Genomic DNA, 16510 nt, shown 5'->3' on the forward strand with positions numbered 1-16510 from the left:
GCTCTGCTAGGTGAGGTCAGGGGGGCGTTCCATGCAGTGATGTTCTGATGAGGCTGTCATGTTGGGCTGCTCATTCTGGTAGCAGCAAATCCTATAAGGACCATGGAAGCAGAGGACACGTTCCAGGGACAGCTGGGAAACAGGATCCTCAGCACTGGTTTCAGAGAGAGCCAGGCACAGGTGACTAGGTGCATGCCAGGTGTAGAAGGGGATGGAGAGATGTAATAAGAACATAAACAACCACGAAAATAGCACTGGTGAGCACCTGCTGCCTGGCTCAGCACTGATTGCCTGAATTTTTAACTTCACTACAACCCTGGAGTCTGGTATAGTTAGTGTCTACGTTTTACAGAAGATGAAACTGGGGCTCAGAGAGGCCCCACTGCCAGGGTCCCACATCCAGGAGAGAGCAGTGCCAGGTACCCCTGGGATAAGACAAGGGAGAGAGCTCACTGCTATCTTGAGTAGGACACTAAGGAGTTTCCCTAGGGTGGCAGCACCTAAGGTCACCTAGGCACTTTAAAATATGATTCTGGTTACCCCTCATGGCAGTGCATGGGGCTCTGACATCGTCACCTTACCAACAAGAAAACAGACCTGGAGAGAGCTGACCAGATGTGTAGGATCGCACAGCCAAGTAACACTTCCAGGTCAATGGCAAGTCTGAGCACTTTGCAGACACCACAGGGCTGCCTCACAGGAGCTGTTGGGGGACCCCCACAGCCCCAGAGAGCAGAAGTGGAGACCACTCCAGTCGGCACCCGGTTCCTGCTGTGAGTCTGTGGACAAGTTGCCTCACTCTGGGTGCCTGTTTTCTCATCCATGAAGTGGGAATAACAACTGCATCTTTGGCTGCATTTATGGGGCTAGAATCATACTTTTTCGAAGGTAATTTATGCAACGTGCCTGGCACATACTAAATTCAATGGATGTCAGTAGTGATGGCAGTAGCTCAAAGAAATGACCTGCAGGAGGAAATGCAGAAGTAGAGCAGATCACAGGCCGAGATGAGTTCTGAAGGACAAGAGGAGCAGAACTAGGGGTGGGCACTCGGGAGTATTCTTAATCCAGAAGAGCGTTCTCATGTAGGCTAGCAGTAGGGTTTATACAGAAGAATTGAATTATTGGAAATGTACTTAAAGAAAGGCAATTAGGCAGCCGAAGGTAAGAGTCCTGAGGGACAGTAGAGGGCAGGGAAGGGGAGAGGAGGGAGAGCCAGGCTGCAGGTCCCACTGGAGGCCCCTTCCCAGCATGCCCCTAGGCTACTTCCTCAGCACGGCTGGGTGAATACATAGGAATTGCAAATTCATGTTCCAACTGGACTAAGCAAAAAATCGAATCCAGGTGATCTGCTACACCAGGAGGAAATACACTCCAGTCAGGTGCAAGCACCCTGAGGGTCGCATGGAGTTCTGATTACCTGCGCTCAATTGCTGTCCTTGGCCAGAGAATCTGGAGTTGGATGGAGTTACTTGTCATGTTTGCTGTTCTGTCTGCATTCTGAGAGTGTTCATTTGCAGGTTCATGTGCTTGTTTGTATTTGAGTTCTCAGTTCAAAGCATGGTCTTGGGATTTTTCTTTCTTTTTCAGAATGCAGAAATATATAAGATGCAAAAATATCTGTGCCCAGCATTTCAATCTCAGCTGGTTGTCCTGCTGTTAAGTGGACTAATTTTGAATACAGCGATCCCCTTAACATCATTACTGATAGTCATAATTTCTTGTATCCTAGATTTTACGGAAGGGGTTAGACTGAAATGAGCTAAGGATTCACTCTGTGGCCATAGATTTGGGATGAGTTCTTGAGACAATGCTCTATCCTCAAGGAAGGAGAGGAGGACCCTTAATCCCAAAGGGTATTTCTCATCGTTACTTTGGGCTGGCCACAGTCAGGTAGTCCTGGATCCTCTGCTTGGATTGTAGTGTGCAGGAGCTCAGGCAGATTAGGGCAAAGGGCCATCTGGTGGCTGGTTGTAGGTGCTTCTTTCCTGAAGCACCCTTATGTCATCTACACCAGGAGAATTTGAGGTCTGAGACCATCTGGCTCACAGACAATAACTTAGTCAGAACTGGGCTCTTACCTCCTTGGCATCTGCTCAGGTGAGCTTGGCTGCTCTGCCCTCTCACATGTGGAGTTGAGACCTTGTGTCCTGCCACCTTGGAACAGAGCCTGGTTCACCCACGAGTAAAGAACCTGCTCTTGCAGCAGTTCCCGTTGCCATACCTTATGTTCCTAAGTTTGCAAGTTGGCTGACCGTGAGGCCCCAGCATGGCAAGGCCAGTGCTCACCTGGCACCTCATACAGTGGTGGTAGTCACTGCCAGAGCAGTCACAGCCTCTGCATGCATCAGACATCCAAAATGTCCTCGAGGTGCTAGAAGCAGGCAAGTCTCTCAAGTATACTGCCTCACATGTGCCTATAACTTTCCAGAATGATCCTTTAAATGCGCTGTTGATGTCCTATTAGCCCCTGTTTTCCTCCCAAAGAAATTTGTGTTTAGCTGCTAGGTAACCTCCTTGTGTGAAATTTACAGGTCTGCCAGCCATAAAAAAAACATTAATGCATAATACATAAACAAAACCTATGCTCTTTTTGCAAAAAAAAGAGGGGGGTGGCCAAAAAGAAAGAATGGAATTCAGTCCTTGCTTTCTATACTTGATCTTAGCCAAAAGGCCGAGAAGCGATAATCCTTGCTTTCTAAAGGGAAAAAGCATGAACCTTGCATTTTCAGTTTGACGCCTTTTTGCCTTAAATATATGAGATGACTATTAATGCCCGAATTCACAGTAGGGGAGAAGGGAAATGGCAGTAAATTGTAAAGCACATTTACATTATAACAAGGCCCACAGAAGCATTGTAACTCACACGGTTATTTCAACAGAGGTTTGGACGCCCTCCAATTTAATTTCCTGAAGTCGGGCTGTGCAGCTGGGTCATTGCTGGCCTAATCTGGGAAATGTGGCTCTGAGGCTGTGCATCAGAATGCCCTCCTCCAGCTGTCACCAAGCAGCGTCATTTACAGCCACTGAGGTCCAGGGCAAAGCATCAGAATCACTTTGTGTAGACACTGCAGCCTGCTGGCTTCATAAATTCTGTTACGGAGAGCAATAATCAATATTTCATGTTTAATCATGCAGAGCCAAAATTAGTATAGACTTTATGTCTTCTACTTTTCCAAATTATGCAAATACCAGTAACCCCTTTCCAGTGCCCTTTTCACACTTTCATTTAAAAAAGGGGCATGTGGGGGTGGGGAATTCTAGTAATATTTAATTGAACAATTGAACCGTTGAAAGCATCAGAAGTAATGTTGGCTTTTCACTTCTTTTAAATAGCCACCCTCAGGCTAACATGGAGCTGTTCCAGCACAGAAAGCTGACTTAGTGAGTGTCACGGGTGTGTCAGCTGTGGCTGCACAGTGGAGCATACTGCAGAGGGCTCACAGGCTGTGTGGCCTTCAACACCGTGGACATGCCAGGAAAGTCAAGAGGCTGCGTCTGGACAGGAGTGCACTTCAGAGAGAAAGCAATTCTGAGAAAATTTCTGATGTTAAGCCTATCCAGACACACCCTGCTTGTTTAGACTGTGGAAATGGAAGGGCCAGCAAAAAGCAGGAAAAGTGCTTCCTTACTGGGTAGGCCTAGGGGCTGACCATGTGGCTGCAGAGGTGAGCACATCCACCCCCAGCCATGTCCACTGCTGGCACCAGGAAGACACCTACAGGAGTGATGCAGGAAGGGAGGCCAGGCACCAAGAAAGAGCCATGAGCTACTGTCCACTCTGATGGTTCACGCCCAGGTTACTTCAGAAGGCCCCTTAGTCCAGTGAGCAGCAGGACCAGTCGTCAACCAATCATTAGCATGGCAGCCAGTGCTCACGCCTTGCCACTCAGCAAGGCTCCCCCTGGGTTTCACAAGGGGAATTTGGAACTCAGTGTGTTGAGTTTGTATTGAATAACTCAACTTGTACCTAGCAGAGAGGTTTAACCTACATCTTAAAGACAGAAGCTAGCTGGATGCTGTGGTGCACACCTGTAATCCCAGAAGTTCTGGAAACGGAGGCAGGAGGATTGCAAGTCCAAAGCCAGCCTTAGCAACTTAGCAAGGTGCTAAGCAACTCAGTGAAACACAAAATAGGGCCGGAGATGTGGCTCAGTGGTTTAATACCCCTGAGTTCAATCCATGGTACCAAAAAAAAAAAAAGAAAAAAAAAAAGACAGAAGCTATTTAGAGCATGGTAGAAATCATCCTATTATTTGGTCAGTGAAATGGAGCCAGAAAATTGGCTTGAGGACAGCTTCTCCTCCAATGGGTCAGTCATAGTGCCGTTCTTCAGTCAATTAATATGATTAGTCAATAGTTAATTGAACTTTTGACAGTAGAAAACAAGGACAACTCAGGGTCTTGGGGTGCATGAGCCAGGATCCAGGGATAAGACAGTGACTTGTGAGGGCATGGACACTTTCACAGAGCAACTCCACACTGGTGGGCCTGGGTGCAGGGGAACCGCAGGGTTGGGAAGCATCTGGGCCTGAACGGTTGTGGGACGAGGGCAGGGAAGGAGGAGGAGGAGAGAGAGCAAAGGAAGTGGGGGAGGCAGGGAGGGAAGGAGGGGCAAGGCCACCCTGTGTGGAGCCACCCTGCCAAGGGACAGAGTCCTGGGACTCCAGCTCCTTTCCCACCCCCTCTCTCTCCAGTGCCCCCTTCCACTAAAGCCACAAACAAAGTGTCCTAGTTAATGAAGCCCAAGGCTATGAGTTTCCAGGGCACAGAGGAGAGAGGCGAGAGGATGTTTCAGCACTAGGCTACCGAGGCAGACACACCTTCAGCATGCACAAGTGCTTCTTTCTGGGAATGGGCAATCAGGTGGAGGTGTTGGCATTGCTGAGCTCCAAGCTTGGCAGAGCAGGCAGTGGAGAGGGGCTAGTAACGTTGGGACCACCACAGGCCACTGAGAAAGCAGGGTGAGTGCCCTGCCCTCCTCTCGGTTGGGAAAACCTGTTGAATAAGGGGAAAGTTGGGGAGGAGCTCAACCTGCATGTGTGGCACGTGATTCACAGTGGAGGCCCCCAAACAGGGATCAGTCAGCCCTCTGTCTGCACAATCAAATACCTGCAGATGGAGATCATTCAGGAAAATGTGTCAGTATGGAGCTTGCATGAATTTCCTCTTGTCACTCTCCCTCAACAGCACAGTGTCACCACTCTTGGCCCAGAGTCTTCATTGTGAGGACTCAGGGTTGACTTAAAACATACGGAGTAGGTTGTAGGGCTGCCTTACCATGTCAAAGGTCAGTGGACCTTGTGACCTCTGCCCTGCAGAGAGCAAGGGATGGCTGCCGTCCCACAGGGGCTGCCTCTTGGGGCAGGCTGCTAGGGTGGCCAGGAAGGGTTGTGGTCTCAGGGAATGGAATGAAGATCTGTGAGGTCTTCAAATCCTCAGTGTTGCTAGGGCTGAGGACAGGGGCTTCGCCAGGAAGCGGAGCTGTGTCCCTCACACTCTGTAGCACTATGGGTGCCTGAAGTGCAGGGGAGGTCTATGCACGTTTGAGCACCTGGCTCAGGGAAGAGGTTTCTAAGAGGGAGAAGCATCCTCCAGAGTTGGAGACCCCAGGCTTCTGCAGTCTCTTCCCAGCAGCCAGGAGCCAGCACTGTGGACGGAGCCAGGTGGAAAGAATGGAGGTCGGAGCCCAGCACAGTGATACCAGTGATTCCCGAGGCTGAGACAGGGGATTGCAAGTTCAAAGCCAGCCTCAGCAACTCAGTGAGCCCTAAATAACTTAGTGAACCCTTGTCTTCAAATAAAAAAGAAAAAAGGGCTGGGGATATTGCTCAGTGGATAAGCTTCCCTGGGTTCAATCCCCAGTCCCAAAAATAGAAGAGTGGAGGTGGGGTTGTATCCCCACCCTGGAAAGCAACTGGAGCAGCATCTTCAGAGATGGAAAATCCGTCTGAGTGATAGTATTGTATCCAGTTAAGTCAAGGATGAAACTGCCTTGTGTGTTCACATTCATAACAATGTCTGGAACTTGAATGGGGTATTGTCTCAATTTGACTAATAACTGCCCTGAGTATTGTTGCCATAAGTTCCTGACACTAGTTTGTGATACACTTTTTTTTTTCCTTTTTTACAGGAAGAGCTGAAAAGATTGCAGAACCCTTTAGAACAAGTCAACGATGGGAAGTATTTGCTTGAAAAGTAAGTAAAGAAACTTAAAAGGGATCTAAATCATTGGCCAGGTTAAAAGGCTTTCATGAAAAAAAAAACTCAGTTGGATGTGGTGGTGCACATCCGTAATCCCAGCAGCTTGGGAGGCTGAGGCAGGAGGATCACAAGGTCAAGGCCAACCTCAGCAATTTGTGAGACTCTAAGCAACTTTTTGAGACCCTGTCTCAAAATAAAAATTAGGATCACATGGTACTCAGATGTCCATGGTGTGTACTCCATGGATTGAGACTTAACACTTCCATCTTTAACTTTAGTCAGGGATATTCATAGAAGGCGTTAAATGTGCAAGAAGTATAAGGCTACCCCAAAATTAATAGAATAATAGCATGAACATTCAAAATAACACTGCAAAACTATGTAAGACTGAGCAAAAGGAAAGGCAGGGGTGGGGAGAGAGAAAAGCAATGAATAAAGACAAAAATAGTGTCTACCTCTTAAGTTTTTAAAAACTGTCCAGTTAGGCATGTGAGATATGTATCCTGATTTCACGTTATGGGAAGAGCTTAGAGGGTATTTTTTTTACATTAACGTAGCTTGTGATTTTATAAGACTTCTAAAAATATTAGCATAATATCAAATTGATTGACAGCCATTGTCAGGATAAGGGAATTAAAAATAACTCCCGGTTATGAAGGATCTGTGCTGTGCTCTGTACTGCGAATGCCCGCCAACTTTCTCTCAAGTCCTGGCTGTGGCCTTTCTGTAGGAGCCTTATGGTTTCCATCTTACAGAGAGGAAAGAAGCTCAGAGAGGCTTCTGCGTGCTCTGCCAGAGAACAGTGAGGATGGGAGCCAACCCAGGTTTGGATGCCCACGGAGCTGTTGCTCTAGCCTGGCTGGGTCTTAGTGATCTCTGCCCCAGTGGGTCCTGCTTGGCTTGGTCAATGCATTTACAAAGTACCTTGACATCCCCAGAGGACAGGGCAGGGAAAGCTGCGAGGCCAGGGGACCCTGTGAAACCACTGCAGGGAACCAAGGAGGTGCCCCATGGAGGAGAGGAGAGGAGGAACGTCTGGGAGCCAAATTGCATCTTTGTCTCCAGAGAGTGGCGCGAGACCTACCAACAGGAGATGAGGAGAAGCAGCCTTGGGATCAAGAAAACATGACTTTTACAGTTTTCAGGCTGCCCACAACGGAAAGGATGTTGTCAAGAAGTGAACTGACTCATCCCAGGAAGGGTGTAAATGAAAACATTAAGAACATTCCTGAAAACGGAAAAGCTTGGGGTGGGTCTGGTTCTTCTTTCTGCCTTTCCCCAGCTCTGTGAGTCAGGCAAATGGCCTCACCACCTGAGCCCAGGACCCTCAGCTTCAAGGAGGAAGGACAGAGTGTCAGTCCTCACAGGCATCGATGAGGACCTGACCCCATGGGAGGTGGCCCAGGCATGGTCCAGCCAGTACTCTGTGGATCTGCTGGGCAGATGCCCTTAGAAGGACAGCATCAGACCTTCCAGCAAATGAGCTGCCTGGGTTAGCCATGGATTTTATTTATCCTCACTGTGGCTGTTTTCAGGTAATGTGAATGACTTAGAAAAAAGCAGTTTAGCCATTATGGACCAAGCTCTGGAAATTCCTCAAAAGACTGTGAATGGGCTGCCTTATGACCCAGCAGTCCCACCCCTGGGTGCACACCTGAGGGAAACGAAGTCAGCCAGTGCCTCCGTTTCACTGCAGTCCTAGTCACAGCAACCAAGACACGGGGACAGCCCAGGTGTCCGTGAAGGGTGTGGACAATGTGGTGCACACAATGGAATGTTTGTTTCTTGGCCACAAAAAGAACCAAGTCTTGTCGTTTGCAGCAAGTGGATGGAAGTGGAGGACGTTAAGTGAAATAAGAGAGGCACAGAAAGACAAGCACCGCACACTGCAGTCATGTGGAACATGAAGCAGTTGCTCTCACAGGAATGGAGACCAGAGTGGTGGTTTCCAGAAGCTGGGAGAGTCAGGGAGGCCAGGAGAGTGGGGAGGCAGGGAGAGAGGGGAGGCTGGGGCAGGTTGATCTGTGGGCACTACATCACACAGGAGTAGGAAGCTCTGGTCTGTCTGGCACAGTAGGGTGACTGCAGATAACAATAATGAATGGTCCATGTTGAAAAGCTAGAAGAAAGTACATTGAACGTTTTCCCCATAAAGAAACAATGAGTGCTTGAGGAGATTAAAGTTTAACCTGGTTTAAACATTACACGGTGCATATGAGTTTCAAAACATGGTGTTTCCCACTGTTATGCACCACTTTTGTTTTTATATATGAGTTAAAAATAAATTCAACTTAAAACACAAGAGAACATCTCTGTCTCCCCCATCTTCTTGCTGCCATCACCAATGTGTGAACAATGACCAGAGCCTCCAGCTGACCTTAGAGAGAAGCTTCTCCCATGTGACCCTGCTGTAATGACAGAGGGCTGGTGGCTTTTCATCCTGCTGCATTGGAGTCTCCAGGGAGGTTGTGCTCAGTCCAGGTAGGCTGGACCTGAATCCCCCTAGGGCCGCCTGATTTTCTTGAGAGCGTCCTGGTGATTCAGGGGAGGAAAGGGACTGAAGACAGTGGACAGGCACTGTTCAGCTTCTTCCAGTTCATCCATCTCCTCCTGTGGCATCACCCTCCGAGGTCTCAGGACACCCTGTGATGTTCAGCCCATTTATTTACTGAACCTGGCTATGTCATGACTGATTTTAATGTAGGAAATGAACCCCAGAAGTGTTTCTTTTTCCCTTGCTAATTGACAGCAAGTGTATACGGAGCTGCTGGCCACCACTACCACCACCACCACCACCACCACCACCACCATGTTGCTCCGCCCTCTGCCCCAGGGGGAGGTGCATGTGCTCCACCTCCTGCACCCACTCTTCCTGTGCTATCGCAGGCCTGGGCAAGCCCGAGCTTCTTGGGGTTTTGTACACGTGTTGTTCCAGCCATGACTGAGGAGCCCCAGTTCGGGAACTGTCTCCCCTCAGAACACACTGGCCCTGGGGTGACCCTCCCTTTCATGCTTGTCCAGGACACTGAGAAAACAAGCTCTGGCCATCTGCCCTACAGCTGCAACCATTCTGTGGATTTCTGGGGAGTTTCCTGACCTGCTCGGGGCAAGACTGTGTGTCCTTGAAAGCTGTCGGATTTGATTAAAAAATGGGTGCACTTGGGTGAGCTGCAGCTGTCCTGGCACTGTGCAAATCAGCCCAGCCAGGCACGCCCACCAGAAGTTAAGTGCCTGGACGGGTGGCCCCTTGGAACATTCCCCTTGTTCTAAATCTCCATCAGTGCAGAGGGAGAGCTTTGCTCACCATGTGGAGGGCAGCACAGGGTGCGTGAACACTCACACATATGCACACACTTGCATACTCACATGCACACCAACACATGGGCACACACACACACACTCATACATGCACACACAGACCCACAGAGCTTGGCAAGGGCCCAGGATCAGAGAAGAGCTCTGTCAACTCATGAATTGGAGGCTGCTTATAGCTATTGTTCGTAACGATCGTTCATTGGCACAAGACAGCAGGCTCACTGCCATTTTTGTAACTGTTGAATGGGCCGGATCTCTGGTGGGTGGTGTGTGATAGCAGGCCACATGTTTTGTTAGTATGCGGTCACTTGATTAACCAATGGAGGCTATTGATGGCATAGACAAATGCTGGCCAATTAAACCAATAGGCATTCGCAGATCATTGAGGAAATATGAATTCTACCCTTGGATTAGTGAAATTGCTGGGAGAGGTTCTCTTTATGAAGATGCCACCTTGCTACAGTCGCTGCATGGCGACAGGTCTCCCTGCATGCTCTCTTGTGTCTCTACCTGCCCTTAATGGGATGCTCAGTGGACCCTGCAGTGTCCTTGCTACAGGCTGCTGTCCCTGCAAGCTGCAGGATTACAGAGGTGAGACTTTACTGTCCACCACCCTGATCTGGGTCCCTCTGTCCCCCATCAAGCGTCTTACTGGTTTCCAGCCATCTCCTGCCTGGTGGAGTCCTGAGCATGGGCGATGCCTAGCAGCCTTGCGTCGTATCCCCCACGCTCCATGCCGTTCCAGCACCCGATGATTGGAGCATGTGTGTAGATGGTGAATGAGGAGAACTAAGAGGAGCCCTGGGTACCCACAGAACACAGCCTCTTCCTCACCCAGCCAGGCAGAAGGAGCTCCGCCACACTCTGCTCTCCTGGGCGTACGGCACCACCTAGTGGCCACATGAGTGCCTGTGAGCCCCCATGTGTGCCCTCAGTGCTTAGCCACTCCTCCCTAAGGAGGAGGAGATGCACTGTGGCTTATGGCACTGCACTGGGACATTCAGCAGGCTTTGTATCCTTTTCTTTGATGCCACCACACTCCTGTTCTCATGGCTGACAGCTCCTACAGCCTTCTAATGAGCTTTCTTCCTCTCTCCCTGCTCCCTCCTGCTGCAAGCCACTCCTCCTGTTCCCTGGCTCCAGATCCTGTTTCCCAGGGGCAGGGTGATGGCGCTGGACCTTAAAGTCACTGAGGGCCTACTGGGTGGATTTGGGTGTCAGCACTGGCCTTTTACAGCTCCAGAGAGAGGGGTCAAAGCACACATCACGCACGTGGGAGCTGAAATTTCCTGATGCCTGACACACACACCCTTGCCAGGGTCTGTGCTCTGGGAGGAACAGAGGACCAGGCTCTTAGGGGGATGAAGCACATAAGCCGGATTCTTAAGACACAAGTTTTACTGTGTTTCTCCCAAATGGCGAACTGAGCTACATCCGCTTTGGGGTTCTCAGCTGATACAGGGTGTAATTTACAGAATTAAAGATCATAAATGCACAATGTCTGTGATAGGGGCTGTACACACGTGTGACCCATGACCATCTGTATACAGGATCATTTCCTTCTATCCACCCGTGTGCCTTCTCTTGTGCGAGATCCCTGTTTGTTTTCTAAAACCAGCCTGTGTGTTTTCTGGCCTCTGCTCCTCTATTGCAGGCCTTCCTTACACACACGACCTGACACTCTCAACTGCAGACTTCCTTCAGGTCCTGTGAAACCCAGCCTAGGGCCACCTTTGCAGGGGCTGAGCCCTCAGTGAGACCTGCAGCACCCTGAGGCAGAGCCCACCATCCGTGAGTCACACTGCCAGGCTTAGACAGCGTGGGGAGCGGAGGAAGCTGGGACAGCACACCACTGGGCGGGGATGGGGCCTCCTACAGCCACTGGTCAGCAGGATCACGCATTGTGACATTCTTTGTATTCCATCTGCCCCCAGAATGGTCCAATGTTCCACTTTTCTGCTTTGGCTTTGAGTGTAGGGTTGAGCCCGGGAGGTGGAGCCGTGTCTTCTGGGGTGTGGTCACTTTCTGCCGCCCTCCCTCAGGACTCTGTTAATAGAGTCAAGTGAAAGGCCTTGAATCCTCATCAGCCTTATCAGAAGCTGGTGACTGAGCTGCACTGTTGCTGAGTGCTAATGTCCTGGGCGGCAGGGAGGTGTGGTTTCTGTTTCCAGCTGTCGGCTGGCCACGGATGTGCAGAATAATGTTGAAAAATATCCCTAAATCTGCAGCCCTTGGAATCAAGGATGAAGTGTCCGTTGCAACATGGTCCACATTGGGCAGGCGGTGTGCAGTGCTGGCTTGGGGGATGTCTGAACCATCCTACACTGGTGCCCTGTGCCTCCTCCCTGCTCTGGGCAGTGGTGCCAGCTCCCCTCACCCCTTCCCCTTCATGGGGAGCGCAGTTCTCCAGAGTTCAGCAGCACTACCCGCTACTCATCTCACCCCCACCTGGGGCCACACACACCTTTTTATTTAAGACCTTCTTCCTTCTTCCTATTTCTGTTCTGGCCCCCTCCAATTATTTTTTGGAAAAAAAACACATCTCTTCTATCTCTTTATCACTTCCTATCCTATTTTAATAATGCCAAAATTGAGCCCATTTTCCCTACTCTATAGAATCGACTATTATATTAAGATAGTACTAACAGTGCCTCGATATTAACACATAGTAAGAAATAGTAAGATCCAGACTGAGATAGAATCGATTATAGAACAATATATCAGATTTTAAAGCTACTTCTAAATGGAGAAGGGGCCTATCGGGATCTCCTTGGCAGTGATGCCAACCAGGGCTGCCTTCTGGGATTCTTTCAGGTGCCTGTAAGCATCGCCAGCAGTGGGCGGTGTGTGCTGTCTCTGCTTCTTTCACACTCAGCTCTACACGTAAGAAGACACAGGACAATTTACACACGTTTGAGCTTGGCCAGAGCTTCTGATCATTTGGGGGAGAAAAGAGGAATAGTGTAGAAGTTACCCTTGGGGTGCAACCTGGAAGAACAAACCATGGCTGGATTGAGGAATTAGAACAGAAGTGACTTGAGACATGGTCTGCAAGCACTGGCTATCTGTGGCAGGATTTTCCTCATTCATTTGGTCCTGCCCAGTGAAAAGGCTCTGGGGGGAGGTTGCAGCATGAAAAGCCAGAGCATCCAATTTGAGTGCTGGATCAAGTTGGGACCCTTGCTGGCCTCTTAGCCCCACCCCTTCCCCATCATGTGGAAGCCAAGGGTGGGCACCAGCTGCAGAAGCAGGCAGAGAAGTTGCCTGGGGTCCAGCCAGCGCAGAGCCCGAATGCTGTGATTTATGTCTGCTGGTTTGATGGCGGAGTCTCAGCTCATTGAGGTGCAGATGAATAGGTTTATCTCCTCTAATAACTCTGGACCCCATTTCCCTCACTGGAGGGGGCAAGGCAGAGAAAACTTAATCTTGCCCAATAATGGAATTCGAGTCCCATTGGAGAATTTACTGCTGTTCAGTGACTTTTGTCTAATCTGGTTATTAAATTCTGAACTCCTGAAGCGGGTGGAGCAAGCCCATGCCCGAAGCTGTGTGGCCTGCCCCTGCCCGTGCCTCTCCTCTGTCCTCCCTTCTCTGCTGCACACCTGGGCCTCCAGGCGTATTACCTTAAAATGGCCGAGGCCTGGAGGAAGGGGTCCCTGGGTCTCCCTCAAGCCCCCAGAGGTGTTGGCTGCGCCCCTCATGGGCTTGAACTCCTTGCTCTGCTGGGCTGCCTTCTGTGACCACCGGCAGAGCCTTGGCCAACCTGGGAGTCCTCAGAGGGAAGGGTACTCCAATCCTGCTCCCCCGGGGAGCTCTCCAGACCCACAGAGCCTCCGACATGAAGCTGGCCCTGGTCTCAGGTTCCCCTCCAACACCACAGCTTTCTCCTTGGGCCTGTGACCTCTGTTGGTGGGACAAGATGAGAGTTTACCTTTTCTGGAGCGGGCAGAGAAAAGAGGTCACTGCACCATGGAATCTGCTCTCCTGAAAACCACTCTGGTCACCATTGACAGGCCAGAGCAGTAGGGTCCCAGCAGGACTTCTACTCAGCCCAGTCCCTGCCAGCCTATGGGGGATGGTGGGCACATGGGCAGGCATTCTCCTGGTAGACAAGGCAAGATGGGAACTATCAGGGGCAAGCAGCCTCTGCTACACACCTGTATAAGTGGGAACCAGGATGGGGATAGGTGACAGGGGAGCTTCAGTCAGCTCTTCATCAGCAGGACAACAAAAGGAAAGAATCTGGTAAGTTACCCTGAGCTGGGCCAGTGCACACACCGGCCATCCCAGCAGCTCGGGAGGCTGGGGCAGGAGGACTGCATGTTCCGCTTCCCCTAGAACTAGACTCAACAACCTCGCAAGACCCTGTCGCAAAATAGAATAAAACAACTGGATAGAGTGCCAGCCTAGCATACTTGAGGCCCTGGTTTCCATCCTGAGCACTCAAACTGTACACCTATATGAGGTGCAAAGAACCAGAGGCCTCAGGAGGGGTGGCTCTGTCGGGGGGGTGTGAGTGTTGCAGGGGCTGTGATCTAGAGGCAAAGTTGAGAAGGGCGTGTTGCCTGCCTCATGGATGTGAGTGGGAAGAGGCAGTTGTGAGCGTTAGACCCGCAGGACCAAAAGGCCACATGGAAGGGGTAAAAGCCATCGAGAGCACACAGCCAGTGGGGAAAGGCCCTCTGGGAGGTGGAAGGCAGGGTCCCTGGCGAACAGGCAAAGGCAAGCTTCACAAGTCAGAAAGTCAGTGAGAGCAGAGACAGCACCAGCCAGGGCTCCATGAAGCCTAGAGGAGGGTCAGCGGGCACTGGGGAGCCAGGGAGCAGCCATGACGGAGGGCAAGAAGAAGGAGCCAGAAGGTAGCCTGCAAGGGGACTCTACCCCCAACAGTGGTCCCGCAGGTCCCGGCCACGTTCTGCTAGCAGCAGCAAGATCTCAGCAGGTCTTCCAATACAAACTGTCACTGGACGTCTTTGTTACTGAGTGCCACCCTTTCCCTTGGGTTCTAGCAATGTATTTATGTAGTGATGAAGCAACACACAGATGCATTGAATATAATCAGCTTTTAACATCCACTCCGTAACTATTTCAATTCCTTTCCTGTTTTTTATTGGTGTATTTGGTTTTGTGATGAAACAGTATTTAGATTTTCTATGAAGGGTGAAAGAGACAATCTTAAAAAGAATTTTGAGGGCTGGGGGTGTGGCTCAAGTGGTAACGTGCTCACCTGGCATGTGCGGGGTGCTGGGTTTGATCCTCAGCACCACATAAAATAAAATAAAGATATTGTGTCCAAAAATTTAATTAAGAGAAGGCGTGAGATAAATGGATACAGTGCAGACTTTGCAATTCGAGTCATGTAGGTTCAAACCCCAGCTTTGCTCCTTACCTTGAGCAGCCTGGTGACCTCTTTGGGCCTCCTTGATTGGACTCATTAAAATGACAACAGTAACTGGATTATAATGAGCTTTCAGTGAGAAAAACCCAGAAAAATCACTAAGCCTCTTAAGTCTTTTCCATCCAAATGGATCTTCCCAACATATTTCTGTGAACTTGGGTAACAAAATACTGCCAGTAGGGACATTCAGGAATCCAGGGTTCCAGTGTATGTGATTTTCACATTACCTCAAAATACTTAGAAGTACTAGACACGTCTGTTTTTATGTTGTTTTCATAGTCTACCCAGGACCTCTACGTGTGGACTTTGGGGCTGAGGGACTTGAGCACGGTGACCTTTGACTTCTTGCATGCCTTGGGGAAGTTGAGGCTGAGCTTCTGTGAGTAAGCCCCACACAGGCCAGAGTGACTGGTGTCGGCCTCAGGCTAATGATAAGTTCCCTGGCCACTTCCTTGTGAGAAGAAACGTGCTCTCAAGCTACTTTCTGGACAAACGTATGAAGAATAGGTTTGTTCATCAGCTACTGACCAGGTCCTCTGACTTGCAGAGGGCACTGCTGGCCGCTGGGAACTGCCTCGGGGCTGTACAGCCTCCCGGTAGCTGGCCTTGTTGGATGCTCTTGTCTTTGAATGGTCCACACCATCCCAGCCGCTCTTCTCTTTCTCATGCTCAGTCACCCCTCTGTGTCCTGTTTCTCAAGTGTCTTGTCATCTTCACAGAGTGTCACAGATGCAGGACCATGCCCAAATGCTCACCTGGGAGGGAGCCGGGGTTGCTGCCATCAAGGTGGTCTTAGCATTGGTGAAACCTTAAGAAAGATCTGGAAGAGCAAGAGCTCAGGATGTGCTGGAAGTCCCACCAATCCTAGGTGGAGTGAAGTCAGGGACAGGCAGGGAGGAGATGGGCTGAGACACGGATGGCTATGGGCAGACTTCCACTGGCCTGCGTGGCCCTTCACATCACTGGGCACATGCATGTCAGGATGAGGGATTGGGTGGACACCAGACCTGCTAGGAGAACTCACAGCTTCACATGGAGAACTCAACAAAGACTTGAACAACAGGGTTTCTCCTCATCTGCCCTAAGTCAGCATGTGGCAGGCCACCTAGGGTGGCACCCTCTTTTGGCTGGTTCAGAATTCATCATACAGGATTATAATGTATTTTGAAAATTTTAAAGTTATTTAGTAACATAAAAGAACTAGTAACTTTCATATGAAAACCCAGCTTCCTGGCCACTCAGGAGCAGTGGGAAATCTGGGACAGGGTGCCCTGCTGGCCTGGAGCAGCTCCTGAGGTCCCCCTTCTGTCTTCTGCAGACCTCCCACCTCCTGCCTGTGCCCTCAGGTCCATGTCTTTGCCCCAAGGCTTTTTTTCTCCCTCCCTCCACCCTGCCAGGCCCAACTAAAGAACTAAGACTCTCTGGAGCTTTCTCCAAGCACCTGGCTCTCAGAGTGCCCTCTCTTCTGTCCTCTGGGTCAGGACACCCGGGGGTGACCAGGACCACATATGGTGAGCCCCCAGGTAGTCATGAGCTTGAGGAGCCGCTCACCCTGCAAAACAGGGACATGTAGAGAAAGGGCAGGGGCAGGTG

The 16510-nt window shown here is 50.2% G+C and overlaps 1 protein-coding gene across 1 annotated transcript in view; it reads left to right on the top strand.

Moving 5' to 3' along the window:
• The window catches only part of Schip1 (schwannomin interacting protein 1), a 562997-nt gene that overhangs the window by 111008 nt on the left and 435479 nt on the right, over positions 1–16510 (top strand). Inside the window, exon 2 of the mRNA XM_058574880.1 lies at positions 6134–6198. Within this exon, the coding sequence (XP_058430863.1) occupies positions 6134–6198 (65 nt within the window). The remainder of the gene's footprint in view (positions 1–6133; positions 6199–16510) is intronic.

Source organism: Marmota monax, unplaced genomic scaffold (genome assembly GCF_021218885.2).
Source record: "Marmota monax isolate L192 unplaced genomic scaffold, Marmota_monax_Labrador192_F-V1.1 WCK01_AAM20220418_F8-fsc00022, whole genome shotgun sequence".
Taxonomy (NCBI): domain Eukaryota; kingdom Metazoa; phylum Chordata; class Mammalia; order Rodentia; family Sciuridae; genus Marmota; species Marmota monax.